This window comes from Cebidichthys violaceus, unplaced genomic scaffold, assembly GCF_023349555.1.
Source record: "Cebidichthys violaceus isolate CVI_PGR_0920_01 unplaced genomic scaffold, fCebVio1.0.p SCAF_9, whole genome shotgun sequence".
Taxonomy (NCBI): Eukaryota; Metazoa; Chordata; class Actinopteri; order Perciformes; family Stichaeidae; genus Cebidichthys; species Cebidichthys violaceus.
In genome coordinates this window covers 6,686,298-6,702,367 of record NW_027176975.1, presented here as the reverse complement: position 1 = coordinate 6,702,367, position 16,070 = coordinate 6,686,298, and the positions used below count along the sequence as shown (strand labels likewise).

Sequence of the window (16,070 nt, the reverse complement as noted above, 5' to 3'; positions counted from 1 at the left end):
GTATAATTGCCATTACCCCAACACTTTCCTTTTGCAAATGGGAGACAGAGAAAGAATATCTTTGCCCTTAAGCTGAACAAATAATTATTAGAGACAGGAAACAAACAGACGACCGTCACTCACACGCACGCACACACACATATAAACGCTCCACCTTTGAGTGGACCCCCTCCTGTCGACCCTCATTCCCTCCGCCGCCCTCTTCGTGCAGCGTGCCGCTTGTAATTTATGCAAAATTAATTGATACATCTTTTATAATTGATGTGCTGTAAACTTAATGAGTAATTTATGTAATTAGTCAATTAAGGATAATTCCAGCATATGTTCCATATGCCCAGAAGGTGTGCTTTACAACTAGTTATTTGTCCAGGAGTTGGGTGCAGGCGAAGACTGCCGTAGACTACCTAATTAATTTTGTTATGCAGATCAGCCACGGTGTCTATTTAACGGCCCCCTTTGTGAAAACAGATTTAATATTGATCTTTCCCGGGCGTTTAAAGAGGATGCTTTTACCTGCGTTGGCCTCTGAGGGCCTTAGAGTTTCAAAACTCATTTTTCAGGTGCCAGAAAAACAATTTTGCAAACAAAACAAAAACAAAAGCAAAAAAAAAAAAAAAACACAAGCACAACGACAACTTTCTATATTTAGAGATGAATATATAAATGTTCCCCCTTTGTCAGGCGAAGTGGCGCTAAAAAGGTGATTGTCCTTGCAATTACATGATGTCTTTAAAATATGCTCTCCGTCGACACAGTTGACCTTTTGAGTGGGATTGAAGGACTGAGACATAACGGGAGAGATACACCGGCTAATTAATTGACACAGTTTTGAATATTCATACCTAATACAGCGAGCTTGCCCTTAATTACATTGTTGGACTTCTCTCCTAGGAGGCTAAATCACGATAGGCTTAATTATTGTAATGTATTCGGGGCCCCACCGGGGCACGGGGTAAGACAGGAGCCGTCAAGGACCCAGTCATGACACCTGGCTAAAAAATATACGGGAAGGGAAGCAGCTTTTGTTGTTCTCCGCTGAGCAGAATTCAGAGCAGGGGATGAAGTTTGTTTACATCCTTGTAGGATTCACCGGAGAGTGTTTGAACAGACAGACAGCCGCCGGACTCCCCTCTCAGCAATTAATCAACAACAGCCTCCCCTCTCTCTCTCCTCATGCTGTCTGCGCGTGTTTGTGTGTCTGCACACGTGTGTAGTTGAGAGCAGAGTAGTAGCGCACTGATGATTGTGCGCAAAGGAAGACATGATTTATTGTTTGCAAAGTCTGAAAGTGCAATCGAGCAAATTTAGCAAAGAGGTTGTATTTATACATTCCATTCTTTACTATTTACTTCCTCAAGTGAAAACGTGTGCTAGTGGGCGATTCAAATCAACATTCGCGGTCATGGTTATTTCAATCATGTTATCTCAGCACGGACATTTTGATTTGTATTAATAGGCAATGTATGCTTTCTGAAATGTTTATGACACAGAGATCTTTATATGCAAAGCAATTGAGCCCTCCAACACCATACCATTACAGCATATGCACAACATACAAACTCACTGACTGCTGTTTTTTTTAACAGAGAGGTCAAAGGTCGGGTCACCAGCAGTCAGAGAACTAGGGGATGGAGACATCGAGAAGCATGGCCCCTTTAAAGACAGTTCAGTGATTCAAATCAGTCACTCCGGTTATTTTCTAGTCCCTGTGTACATTACGCAGGAATCTTTGATTGGCAAACAGGAGATAAGAAGTGTCTTGAACGCACCACCCACCCCTCATTTTTATTCATTTATTTGCCCCCGTCTCTCTCTCTCTCTCTCTCTCTCTCTCTCTCTCTCTCTCTCTCTCTCTCTCTCTCTCTCTGTCTCTCTCTCGCTTTCTCTCCACACACACACGCACACACACACGCGCACACACAGCCCTCTGCTCTCTCCTGACGTGTCCCCTAAGTGTCTGGATAACAGATAACAGAGCCAGCGACCTGCGGGGGTCTTACAAAAGCGGCACTCGGTGAGTGGGAGCATCGCACAAGAGGAGAGGAGCACACGCCACACAGACAGCGAAACCAAGTGGCCCCTCACATCGTTCAACCGCCGCGGAAACTAAGAGGACCTCTTAACTTTTGCGCACAGAGACTGACTTTTACGCACAACGCCAAGTGCATATTTTGACATAGAAAAGTCTGTAGAAGAAATCGTGTTGGGATGCAGGAGCTTCTCACGGATCTTACCTGACGTTTATAACCAACCACTGAAAGAAAATTGACCAGCTTCTAATCTGATGGCTCAGAACTTTGGAACAGATCCGTCAGATGGAGACTGATATGCAATCTGTCAAGATAGCTCCTTGAAATCTATAATTCAAAATATAACTTTAAAGGCTGTTTCATTTAACAATTCAAACGTCTATAAAACAGCAACCAGTCATGCCTCGTCCGGGGAAGAACTCTTATAGCGACCAGAAGCCCCCCTATTCCTACATATCACTGACAGCGATGGCTATCCAGAACTCATCCGAAAAGATGCTGCCTCTAAGTGACATTTACAAGTTCATCATGGACCGCTTTCCGTATTATCGAGAGAATACCCAACGATGGCAGAATTCCCTGCGACACAACCTCTCTTTTAACGACTGCTTCATCAAGATCCCTCGGCGGCCTGATCAGCCCGGGAAAGGCAGCTTTTGGGCTCTGCACCCGGACTGCGGGGACATGTTTGAGAACGGCAGCTTCCTGAGGAGACGGAAACGCTTCAAGGTGCTGCGGGCTGAGCATATGGCCTGCAAGAGCTCCCCGATGATGCATTACTTTCACCATCACCACCACCACCCGGGCAGCAAGCTGGGCACAACACCCGGCCACCATGACCACTCAGCCGGGCCGGCAAGCGCCGTGGGTCGGCTCCCTCCATTTCAGGGTTACGGGGGCATTACTTGCGCACAGTCCGGCGGCTTTAAACACCCATTCGCCATCGAGAACATTATAGGACGGGACTACAAGGGTGTGATGGCCAGCGGGCTCCCACTCACCTCGGTCATGCACCACCTGGGTTACCCGGTGCCCCCGCAGCTCAGCAGCGTGGTCAACTCCATGTGGCCTCACGTCGGGATGCTGTCGGAGTCCATGGGTGGCGTGCACGTACCTGCATCATCCGAGTACGCGCCCTTCGGCGTGTCAGCAAAGGGCCTGTACCACAATGCCAACGGGCAAACCCTGCCCGCCGTTCCTGTGCCAATAAAACCCACACCATCCCTGGGTCCCATGCCCAGTTTGACGGGGCTGCAGTCCGGCCCGGCCCAGCTCTGCTCACCGGTCTCAGTGATGGAGAAAAGCGATCTGCTAGAAGGGAAAGGCAACCCTCTACACCCGGCTCTCCTGCTGTCCTAACCGGGTAAATTGCGGGTCATTTTTGAAAAGTAACGCAAACAAGAAGGACGTTGTTATTGCATAAAGTAAGACAGAAAAGGCATATCAGCAGCATCGTGGTTTAAGTTAGGTGCCGCTGTAGAAGAGTTGTAAAAACTAAGGTTAACATTGTGCTGTGTAATGAATTTTTCATTAGACCCATGTTGATTGAAATCATAATTTATTTGCACAATTTGTGAGGGCATTTACCACATACTGTAATGTGGCACTGATAAATACAATCAGACAAGTAGATACGCTGAACCCAAAGAAAAGCTTTGATTTAGGAGACAAACAGTCTAAAATTATTCCCAAATGCAAACCACAAACTCTGTTTATATATTTTTGCTCTTATTCTATTTATTCTTAATCTATGGCATGCCTATTGACTAAAGACAAATAGGCCTTCGTGTTTTTTAATCAGGCCTGTTGCACTTTTTTGTGTGTTACTTAGCAGTGGATTGAAAATGTTATGCTTGTATTATAACACTATTTATCTGAGAATATTCATAAAGAACTTAAAACTGAATCTTCTTTGTTGTTGTAGTTATTTATATACTCGTTTTGGTTAAATCTCCTTGCTGTCACTGTTTGCACCACAATTGAAGGGAAAAAAAGACAAATTCCATTAAACTCAGATATTCTTTTATATAAGATTATGGTGAGATTAACTTAATGTGATGCAAAAATCACACTTTTTCAAATGCATTAATTTACGAATCCATCTAGTTGATTTTAGGATGTGAAATAATTGCTTCCAAACCCTGTTATTAATTAATGATCATATCACCATCTACAACAAGAAATAATAACTGCACACACTTGCAACCAGTTGCTCTCTGGAACACATTATGGATGTCTAAGTTTATTTCCTTTATTTTATACCAGCAGTTTTCAAATACAACAGATCCCTATTTAGACCCCTATGTTTTTTAATTTAAAATATTTTTAACAGTATCGGGAACCAGGGACCATGCAGTAATTTGGCCATTTTTACTGAGTCAAAAACATGACATGAAAGTACCTTCCAACATTATGACCCAACTCACCTAAACAAAGTCAAACGTCTTAACTCTGATTGATCTCAGGGGAACAATTGTTGGGGAACAATTTAGCAGGAGGTTGGTGAAAATGTTCATCATTTCAACATGATGTGAGTCCCCTAAATTCAAGAGATACATTTGGGGAAAAAAAGAATTAAAAGAAAATTTGTGAAAAACAAACTTTGCCTGAGCAAAACTTTTGCTCAGATAAATGTTTTGATTTAAGTCAAGCTATCATCTTCCATAATTCATCATTATGTGTACTCATTCAGGACAGTGAGGGCATCGTGACATGAATCACATCTGGAATGGGAATATGTGCTGATGTACGTGTATGATCTTCATAAGATTGATATGAGCAGCTGACACTGGGCTGCATCGTCACATCTTCAAAAGCAGGCAGGGTGATCGCATCAAGTTTTGCTCTTTTGTTTGCTCTGTTTAAACGTATCTTTGAAGCTTCTCCTCTCCAGCAGCACAAAGCACCAGGTTCAGCCCACTGGAAATGACTTATATTCAACCTCCTGTCCCCTGTTTTGCATCCCAAAGGCTCCCAAAGCCGACACTATTGTGAAACCAGCCTCTGAACAAATAATTGAGATGCACCAGCGCAGGAGAGGCGTGGGAGTGAAGAATTAAAACCTATTTTGATGTCATTGCTTAACGAGCAGAATACATATAATAGTCATTACTCATATCTTCTCCCATATCATCTTCTTATTTTAACCTGTTCAATATTTCTATAGTCTTTCCCTATTGCACCTATCTCCAAATGCTATCTCCTCTCATCTATCACTTTCTCATATCTACATACTGCACACACATTTTTACCCACACTTTCTCTGCAGGGTGTCTCTGATCTCTAGTTAAAGGGAACTGAAATTTCAGTGGCATGCCAGTGTCTATGTGAAAAGTGTGCACTCTGCCTGTAGGTGTGTGCGTGTGTTGCTTTAATTCCCTGATCAGCAGGCCTCAATGTCTTTAATAGCCCTCACTGCATTAGTGTATAATTAAATGCCACTAATTAAGACACAATAAGAGGAGTAATAATGCAGCCATTATTACCCTCCATGATCCTCTGTCCTCACAACACCGTAGTTAGAAGCCTCTGGAATCATAATATCACACGAGGTCTCCTAATGTGCACATGTGTTTATGCACAGGCTAATAGGAGGTATATGTGCAGCTTATTTATAAGCTTTTTTTTATAAGGGTAGACACTGTGCTGGGTGTGTCAAAGCATTTAACAGCATATGTTAAATGATTTTCAGTCTGCGGAACAAGTTGGGAAATAGAGATATGTCTTCGATGCTCTTATTTTTGTTGGCATGTTGATGTGCAGGCTCTATTACTGTGTAAGATCTCATCCTATATCTGGTTGTGTGTTTCTGAGGTGTGTCAATATTACCATTTTGCCTGATATGTGGAAATGAAATTCAATCTGTAGCAATGGGTTTCTACAAAATAGTTGAATTGAATGTAATTCTTAGGAGAAACAGCTGCACTTTGTTATTTGTACCATCATCACCCGGACTTATTCTGAACAACCTTTTTATTTATTTATTTTTTCACAAAAAATATCCAACTCAAAGGTAACCATATTATTGATTCATTATTGATTGATTATACAAACAAAGGTTTTTTTTTTAGCTCAGAAGAAAAAAAGCCAGCTCACTAAAGCTTCTCTTCCCGTTGAGATAAAAGCGATCAGTAATTTGGATGCACCAAGCTTGAGTTTTATTGCAGGTATTAATTTGAATCAGCAGCTTAATGTCATCAAACTGATGTAAAACACATTAGAGTGATTACAGTAAATAAAGGAAAATAAGTAGGAGAGGGTTGTCTTAGTGTGTCACTCAAAAGTCACTCTGTTGGATTGCAATAGAAGCATGTGTGTGCTCTGTATGCATGTAACTGTTTTTCTTTTCTTAAAATAACTAATCAGAAAATATAAAAAAATTTAATCCAGTTTTCTATCAAAAGAATTGACGGTGACTCCTCTCTAAATATTTAAAAACCTGTTAATGTAACAACTGCAGATCTCCTTTTGTAGACTATTAACATCAACACAGCAGTTTATATTAGAATGAGTTCAAATATAACACAATGAACTCAATGACTGAGTCAGATGCGAAGGCAATTTAAAATTTGTTTCAAAGTTCTGTGTTGGTTACTTGCGTAATACTTTCCAAGCATGCAATATATTAATAATATTGAAAACATTGATGACTTCAGACAAGGAACAAGTTCAGTCACTTAGTAGTCTGTGCTACAGCCTGTAAAATTAGTAAGTTTGTAAGTCGTTTTTTCTAACAGGCCTACCCCATGCATCCCTTACACCAACCCTAGATTTAGGAGGATATGATGATATTTCACTTGAACAACACAAATATAATATTACACCGTATGAAACACAGTGATAAAAGTGTCGAGGGCATTAATATGGAAAAACTGTTAATCATGTGAAATATGAGCTTAAATGAATAATAGGAGTCTTGTGAATGAATAAAACATTTAGGTCAGAGGTGTTTCACTGTCAGCCCTCAGAAACGAAACGTTACGGTCTTGAATAGGCGATGATACATTAGTGGTAATTACCCACACTTCATAGGGGCCAGGGTGGCAAATTCTACATGCGTTTTTCTTAATGACCAGCAAGAGCAGGCCATCATAATGAGCAGCTTAATTCATTGATCTGATCTGCTGTTCGCACTAACTCAAGCACACTAGCACACATACACATTCACACGCACGGACATGAACAACTTTAAATATTATTCTTTGTTTCAGATCGTGGTCTTTTATTCAACGTATTGGCAACATCAGATAACAGACATTTGTTCTAATTTCTTTCAATCTATAATTGCTGTATGAGGATTCCTTGTTCAGTGGAACCATTCCAACAATAAATGGAGGCATAAAACTTCATTACAGCAACTATTAATTTTCTTAAACATTTTTACCAGAGAACAGAAATCTCTCTGTATCAAATGACCTTCATATAGGCCTCATTATTAAAAGTTAAAATGCATAAAATTGTTTCATTATTTGCAAAATCAGAGTACGGTGAAGGGAGCACATTAGAAAAACTCTCACTATTGAAATTGGCTCAGGCTTCCTCTCTTTTCTAACCGCAACAATGAGAAATGACAATGAAAGGTGGGTAAAAATAAGCAAAGAGAAAAAGTAAAGAATGCAACAAAGAATGCAGATGAGGCAAGAAGAGAAGGAAAGGAGGGAAGGAAGGACAGTGTGAGAGAGAAATGTACAACTACACAAGGTCAGCAGGTCTCCATATCCTCTTACAGAACTAATGAAACTGTAATATTCTTTTTGTCACAGAGTACAGGATCATTTCTGATCTCCTAATGCAGTCTGACGAGATTTGTACATGAGGACCTTGAGACAGACAGACAGGCAGACAAACAGGCAGACAGGCAGACAGACAGACAGACAGACAGACAGACAGACAGGCAGACAGGCAGACAGACAGACAGACAGACAGACAGACAGACAGGCAGACAGACAGGCAAACAGACAGACAGGCAGACAGACAGACAGGCAGACAGACTGACAGACAGGCAGACAGGCAGATAGGCAGGCAGGCAGACAGACAGACAGACAGGCAGACAGGCAGGCAGGCAGACAGACAGATAGACAGACAAACAGAGACACAGACAGACAGACAGACAGACAGACAGACAGACAGGCAGACAGACAGGCAGACAGACATACAGACAGACAGGCAGACAGACAGACAGACAGAGACCTATGAGAAACAATTCACCAAATTCCATAAATTGATTTGATTTGAAAGAGACAGTGACAATAAATACAATATGATGCAGTGTTGAATGAGTACAGCGACTCACATTTTTTTGGACTGGTTGTTAGATTCTGCATTAGTCAGGAAATTGTAACGACACAAGCTCCAATCAAGTGTGTGTTCTTTTCTTTTACTTCTCATTTTTATTGTGGGAACCCAAATTTCTGTATACAAAATAATACATTGTAATGTTTTTAAGTTAAACCTATACAATAAACACATTATATTCTTGACTCGCATTGATGGGAATACAAATACACATGTTTATATTTTTTTAACTCTGTTGCCCATGTGGATATAGAAAATCTGTTACAGTCATATACATGTTTACATATAAAACAATCCATTCGTGCAGATCCATATTTTTTCCTATATTTCATCTTCTTTCACCTGCTGCAGCAATGATCTCATTTACTGAGGCTGAAATGTTCTATGATTATAGACTTATTTAGCTGATTATGTAATCAACAGGTGAATACATAGAAATACATAACACATAATGGAGAGATTGTGATAATTAGGAGAAAACCATTAGCAAAAGTGTTACACAAGGACAATTAGATGTGCCAAATAATAATCCTATTATTCCGTCTTTAAATTATCAATATGTTATTAACAATTTAAATGGTTTTGCGTTTTGAAATTTTGCTCATTGTTAATCAATTTGTGTCAGCGATTAATATTCCATCTCACAAATAGTTTCTTGTTTGCGTGAATAAATACCACATTTAATTTAATTCACAGTTTAATGAAGTCACTTACAGTTTGTTTGATTTAAAGACGTGTAGTTTGTTAAACAGAATATTTATGGTCCAACCCACTTCGCAACTTATTTTTCATATTTACACATAACATCATAATATTTTAAGTGAGCACTGTATTGGAGTTTAAAGGTATTGAAATAATTTTGATTAAAACAAAGAGCAGCAGATACAGAAATACTTTTTGCAATACGTGGGCACACTATAAATTATTTTTATGTCAAACGTTTAGTAGTTACTTTGATAGACTATTCATTTTCTATGGCACAGTTTTTTGGGTCTAGAAACACTGATGTTCTTGCAGTAAGAACTGGTTGAAAACTACACACTCACTATTGTTTCACTGCAACTGCTCATATTTTTCTGTATATGACCCACAGTCAAAACAGTTTGTTTAATTTACCTTAATCAACTTCTTAAATCTACTCTTAGACAATATGTGATTCTACTTCTGCTGTCATCAATCAGGATGAGGAATAATGCTCAATTCCAAATGTGTAGTTTTGCTATTTAAAATTCCTCTAGAAACTGTCATATCCATACTCCCTTTGTAGTCCATTAATCCAAAAATATGTTTTGGAGATTTGCTAAAACCTATTTCATGTGTATATGGCATCGATTAGAATGGTTGTCTCTCTGTGTCGTCTCACACACACTGTAGCTGCCTGAAGCTCCTCACAGGGCGCTGACTGGTCCGTGCTCTGGCCTACTGGAGACAAAAGCATTACTTGAAGCCTGACAAGATGGATTATTGTGTCACATAGTGGACAAAGGTAACTCATGAGATGGTCAACGAAGTGCACTGGTGACAACCGGCATTCCACCAGTATACCCGCTTATTACTGCTTGCATCTTACATTTTAAATACTTTGCAGGAGCCCTCTGATCAAATTCACACATTCACACAAATAATCTGTTGGCCACTGAGCAGCTCCACCTGAGGAGTTGGGGGTGAAGCGCTTTGCTCAAGGGCACGTCAGTGGTGGTAATGAGGGAGGGGCAATGACTGCCAGTCCAGTGGTAAGCACACTCATACTAATATTTATCATTTATCATGTTACTTTTCACCTGATGTACAAACACCGTATGTGCTTTAAAGCACATACGGTGTTTGTACACTTACTGTAATGGAGCATGGCACAGTTGTGGTACATGTGATAACTTATTTTAACAGTACATGTGATTCAGTGCAAGCAGGCAGCCGGCATACGGCTACATCCGCTCTTATCTTGGTAATGGTCTCCTTGCCATATTCACTGCTGTGGTCTTTAATAGTGGGACGAGAGGTCATCTGGCACGAGTGGACGAAAGTCAGCATCAGCCAATGAAAAGGCCATCTGAGGGGGATTAGCATATTGGCATCAGGCCTGGAGACAGAGAGAAGTTGTCAAGGAAGTGAGTCCTAACGACAGGTCACTCTGGACCACGGCACATTACTATAACTCTTCTTCTCTATCTTTTCTCCATAATGGACCTCATTCTCTTTCTGTGGTTACACTTTTTTTTCCCTTTGTCCCTCTTACTTTCTATCACTCTACTGCCATAGAGGATGCAAATGGGTTTCTGAATATTTTTCTAATTTCTTTTTACAATTTGTTCCTGTTTTGGAACACTCTTTTCCACCTATTCTCCAAAACAGTTATCCCTTCTCCCCTACCATTCTTCACCCATTTATCTTTGGCAGTCTCCCCACCCTCCCTGTCATCCTCTTTCTTCTTAATAATTAGACAATGAATCACTAATCTGAGGTCAAATTTTATCCGCCTCCTCTGGCTAAAGTGTTTTGTCTCAGCGCTGTCCTCGAAGTAAGGTCTTCTGACGCAGCTCATATCATCTCCAATCTGCCATCTATCTTTATTGGCCCAAATTATTACACCTTATTAGCCATTATTACATTTTATTGTCGATTCAAAACAGGTCAATGGTTCAGCCATTCTGGCCTCCTTCCCACTCTTTCCCCTTTTTAACTTGACCACTTTCTCTTAGGAGTTCAGACAAAGAAGTTATCCAGCCAAAAAACTTCAGCAATTTCATAAAAGGTTAAGTGCTTTGCCCATATAGGCTCATTTGACTCCGCAATAATAGAGATTAAAATGAAATGGAAATTAGCAAAGTGTGTCATCAGCTCTTCCCCTGTTCAGAGTTTGTACTTGGAGTAAATCTCTTCCCACAATGTCAGAATGTCAGAAGTCAAAAAATAATAATTGGCAGTGTTACAGAAAACTTTATAACAAAGGTTTGGCTTACAAAACTGTGTTGGATCTGGGCAGGACCTGTTTGGTTACATTATCATTAGAAATTGGAGCTAAAGATTTTTTAAACAAAGACTAACCACATAGAATCAACAAAGACTTGCTTGATTGATCTGTGATCATCAGGCACCACAGGTCTCTCCTGTCTCATTCACTACACTGAACTGAATCACCACGAGCACACAGGAGTAATTCCTCGAACTGAGCAAGTTTGAAAGAGTCAACTTCCACAAAAACAGAGTTGAAGTTTCCATTGTACCTTCTTTGTGATGAAGGAAGGCTAAAAGGTCACTTTTAGCTCTGGGCAGGTGGTTAGCGGGATGAAGTTACAGCCTGTAATAGGCCTACATCAATTATAAAATGCAGAAGAGAAGTGTGCTTTCTAACAAACCGGCTGTTTTGCTTTGGTATATATATATATATATATATATATATATATATATAGAGAGAGAGAGAGAGAGAGAGAGAGAGAGAGAGAGAGAGAGAGAGAGAGAGAGACTCACCGTTGAGTCCTGCAAAGGTGTTCACAAATTAACCCTAAGGGGTTTTATTCGATAAGACCTTTACAGCATTTCAGATAATTAGTTAACATCTTGTTCTACTCAATGAATTAACTAATTAAAGCCCACAAAATAAATTGCATTATTATTTAAAAAATCTAGAGCTCCAGGACAAAAAGGTTTTAACACTATACACTTGACAGCGGTAGAACATTTGGCAACAATGCACTGTCCTCCCGTTAGCGTTAATTGCAACTGTGACAGCGGTTAAAGGCAAAGGTCCTCCTCTGACTCCCAATCATTTATCTCTCCATTACAGAGAGCACTCTGGGTTTTTAGTAGTGTAATAAAGTCGATCTTCACCATCACAAAAAGCCTCTTGACCCCTGGGTGCTCTGGAGGCCCTTGACTCCTCCCGACTGTATTCATCATCATATTTCTTTCTCTGTCACACACGCTGCATGTAAGCCAGCAGGCACCCGAGCAGAGGTGTTGCTTCTCACTTACTTACTGTTTAATTAGAATAATAACATAATTTAAATGAAGCAAGGGGCAGGTGTATTGAGTATGAATGTGTATTCATGTGTGCAGACTTAAACAAATTTAAATATTTTTTATAGATGTTATAATGTTAATACTGTATACGATAAATATCAATTAAATCCCACTTATGCCTTGACCGAGACAAACAGACGTCAGAGGTTGAGCGAGAGTAAATCTAATCCATGTACGCCCTCTTGTGGTTGAAGAACTCACGTTGTTCCTTCTAGTTCTGCAACCTGATTTCATCTGTGGACAGAGTACAAGATGCCAGTGTGTTATAACGTGAAATTAATGCAGTTAAAAAAAATAATAAAAAATATAGCAACGATGACTGATATTCTTAGATAGAAATGACACGTTTTATGGATTAGATGAAATATTTCCAGGGAGGCACGAAGAATCCAAAAACTGAATAATCTAGACTAGATAAAATAGACTTGGTACTTACTAGAAACCCATTTTCAAAAGAAAGAAAGTCATATCATGGCAGAGAGGCTGAGGAAACGACAATCATTGATTTTAATATGTAGAACTTTATGAGTTCCATAATTTGCATCCTGGAAATGTCTTGGATGACTGAGGATAATGAATTCATCCTGCAGATACAGAATAAGCTCTTTGTTCAGTAATTCATGAGCTGAGGTGGCGTTTACTGTTACAAGTTAATTTAATCAAAAAAAGCTGTCAAACTAATATGTGCTACAGTATGTTATGTAAGCCTATAATTCTGGCAAAACGTACAGTGACCACAACCAAAAAGACCTTGAGGTCATCTTTCCTTCTGTGGAGAGTAGAGAAACCACATACATCTGTGATGTTTGACACACTAAAAAGTAAATTAACAGTATTGGTCTAATTGATATTCAGTTAGCTTTTCCTGCAAAATCACAAAATGTTACCTTGATTATGTGAAAACAAGTGTTGAATTCTTTGAAATGAATGCGTTGCCTATAATACACATCAGGTCAGTTGTGTGTCTGGCTGTTTAAAGGTCAGTGGGTCTTTGAGGAGGTGGGTAGTCTCTGTTGGTCTGGATGCTCCTGCCTTTGAAACGCCTTTGAACAAGAGGTCAGCGCTCTCAAAGGCAGGTTATACTGACGCCATCATAACCACAACAAGACCCTACTCCATATTTTGTTGTGTTTTAAGATTAACTTAATGAGTAGAGTATGGGGTCGTACGTACATAATCTAATAGTGTATAATGAATATTAAAACAAAATAATATCTAAATATTTGAGCTGAGATATCAAAATGTATTCGATGTAGTATGAAAGTTATTATTTGTATATATTTGAATTGTATTTTAAATGTGTATGCTGCATGCTACAGTGGAATTGAGAGCATCACAGATAATGCTTTGTGATTGTGGTTTCCTTAATATACAGCACAATAGGCACATTTCAGTGTTGATGTAAATTACATCAGCTGAAAAGCTGACACCACATCTACATGCACACCGATGTACCGGATTCTAATTACCACCCAACCCAGCCAGTGTCCAATACAGAGTGACTGTATACACTGTGTGTCGTTGTGTGTGTATATAATGTACAGCCTGTTTTCTGATGCAGCTGGGGGCGGGAGATCACTGACGTAGCGACCCCCCCCATCCACACTCCCCTTTAAAATTTGTCATTGGAACATCCGTCACACTCAGTTCTTTCCTCAGAGGTGGACACATCTAAGCAGGTGAGGAAACAAATATTTGTCATTTCGCCAATTGCCAGCAACTTTAACTTTCTCTTTTTATAGTTCTGAAAAGTGTGTTCTGTTTCATGCATTGTTTGTTTGATTTATCTAAATTATATTTTGTATTCTTGTTGCCAAAGGAAAAAAGTTTGGACTCTTCAAAGACATCGCGTTGTATTAATTAAATCATCAGAAAACAACTATGTGGGTGTTTGAGAAGATCAGGGAGAGCATGGAGAGCATTCCTCTGGAGCTGAGTCGTTACCTGGGGAAGAGTGAGGAGGATATCTTCCTGTCTTCTAAGGCCAGTCTCTCTCACCATCTGCACAACAACTTCCTCACCCCAGACATGATCCCAGAGTTCTGCCTGCCCCCCAGGCTTTGCAAGAGAAGCCCGCTGCTGGAAGCTGAGACAGCGTCACCTAACCTACACCGTCAGTACCAGATGCCCAAGAGCCGCACCTTCTCAAACACTGCACATGCAAAGACAAAGGACGTGAAGACGAAAAATGGTGATGCATCGATGGCTTGGAAAGCTACAAAGAAACCTTTGCCATTCTCTGCAGAGGGGTATGGCCTGGCTGGAATATATGAAAGCCCCAACACTCGAAGGAAAGAGTCTTTGTTCCACTCAAAGCGCCCTGTTTACATGTTTGATAGAAGTCTTCCTACTGCAGCACCCAGGCTAGCAAAGGTGACAAACCTGCCCAAGAAAACTTTATCTGGGTTTTTACCTCTGTTTTCATCCAAGAGCTTGTCAGAGACAGGAAGCACAGGAAGTGAAACACCTTCTTCCAGTGACTCCTCTCCCCTCAGTTCCCCTTATAGTGCTAAATCCTCCCTCTACTTCCCACCAGGCAGTAGCCGTCTTAAAGGAGCAATATCCTGTCCTTCATTAAATGACAGAAGGTTGGACAGAGGCAGGTGGAGGAGGGGGGGGTTAAGTTTAACAAACTCGGCCAGTAGCCCTCCAAGCTTAAAGGGAAGTTCAGTCACTTTAGCCCCACCTGTCCTCTCCCCGTTGGATGTTCTGCGACGCCAGGCGGTACTTCAGCATGAGCATGTCCTTCCTTTGCACAGCCGTGGTAAGGTGCGCCTCTTCGCTGAGCACAGCACATTCTCCACCAACACGTTCCCATCCCTTTCCACAGTCAGAGTCTGTGTGGTGTCTGTGGAAGGTTTATGTGATGATACTGACCGACAAACCCTGAACTGTGCAGTAAATCTGTGTCTGACCCCAGGGAAGCTTCAGCAACAGGAGAGCGCCACCATCAGGAACTGCCGCAGCCCTGTGTTTAATGAGGATTTCTTCTTTACAGAGCTCAGTAGGGAGGATCTGCTAGAACTGCAGCTCAGGTTAAAAGTGGTGTGTAAACCTGCAGCTGGAACATTGAGAAGAGGGACAGTGATTGGAGCGACCACCAAACCACTGTCTCAGTTACTGTGTCTTACAAAACGGGTAGAGGAATAACTCATTTTGTGTAGTCTGGTGGGAAGACAGCATATGATATGGGATAACTATTACAATATGTATAAAAGAAAAAGATTGAAGAGAGGGACATTAACATAGTTTGTTTTGGCCATATGAGCATTTTGCCACTGCTATGTAAAAATGTCCCAGATGGTGAAAATACTAAGCAACAATATTTACACATTATACAATTTTAGTTATCAGGTGTTAAAACATGTTATTGTATTTTTGGTGATCCACCACCAACCAAATTGCACTGTGATTTGCATAATGTTTCTATTTCTTTGTTAGTTTGGGATCTGCATGTCAAATTAGATTATTTATTTTTGTTCTCCTTTCTGTAAATAGCCTTAAGTAGGCCTACTGATTTGAATAAAAGCTATAACTGTTCACATTTTACATAAACACACGAACAAACGACAAAATGTAAGCTTTGATACTGTTTGTAAACTGTGTCAATGTACTGTTTGGTTTCATTCATGAGTAAATAAAGGTTTTGAATTTGTGGATATGGTATTTTGCCAGTATAATTTTTACGACAGCGACTATGTAATAAAAGCCCACTTAAGACCGCTT

At 40.3% G+C, this 16,070-nt stretch overlaps 2 protein-coding genes across 2 annotated transcripts; both read left to right on the top strand.

Moving 5' to 3' along the window:
• The first annotated feature begins 2,117 nt into the window (after positions 1–2,117).
• Positions 2,118–3,678, top strand: foxb2 (forkhead box B2). The gene has a single exon (XM_068703832.1). The coding sequence runs from the start codon at positions 2,430–2,432 to the stop codon at positions 3,387–3,389; it is 960 nt and encodes a 319-aa protein (XP_068559933.1). The 5' UTR covers positions 2,118–2,429; the 3' UTR covers positions 3,390–3,678.
• A 10,547-nt stretch (positions 3,679–14,225) lies between these two features.
• LOC137867134 (C2 calcium-dependent domain-containing protein 4C) lies at positions 14,226–15,494 on the top strand. Its single transcript, XM_068703570.1, has one exon. It carries the CDS (start codon positions 14,226–14,228, stop codon positions 15,492–15,494), a length of 1,269 nt encoding a protein of 422 aa, XP_068559671.1.
• The last annotated feature ends 576 nt before the right edge of the window (positions 15,495–16,070 follow it).

Coding starts and splice junctions, on each gene's coding strand:
- foxb2 (XM_068703832.1), top strand. CDS start 2,430: ATGCCTCGTCCGGGGAAGAACTCTTATAGCGACCAGAAGCCCCCCTAT.
- LOC137867134 (XM_068703570.1), top strand. CDS start 14,226: ATGTGGGTGTTTGAGAAGATCAGGGAGAGCATGGAGAGCATTCCTCTG.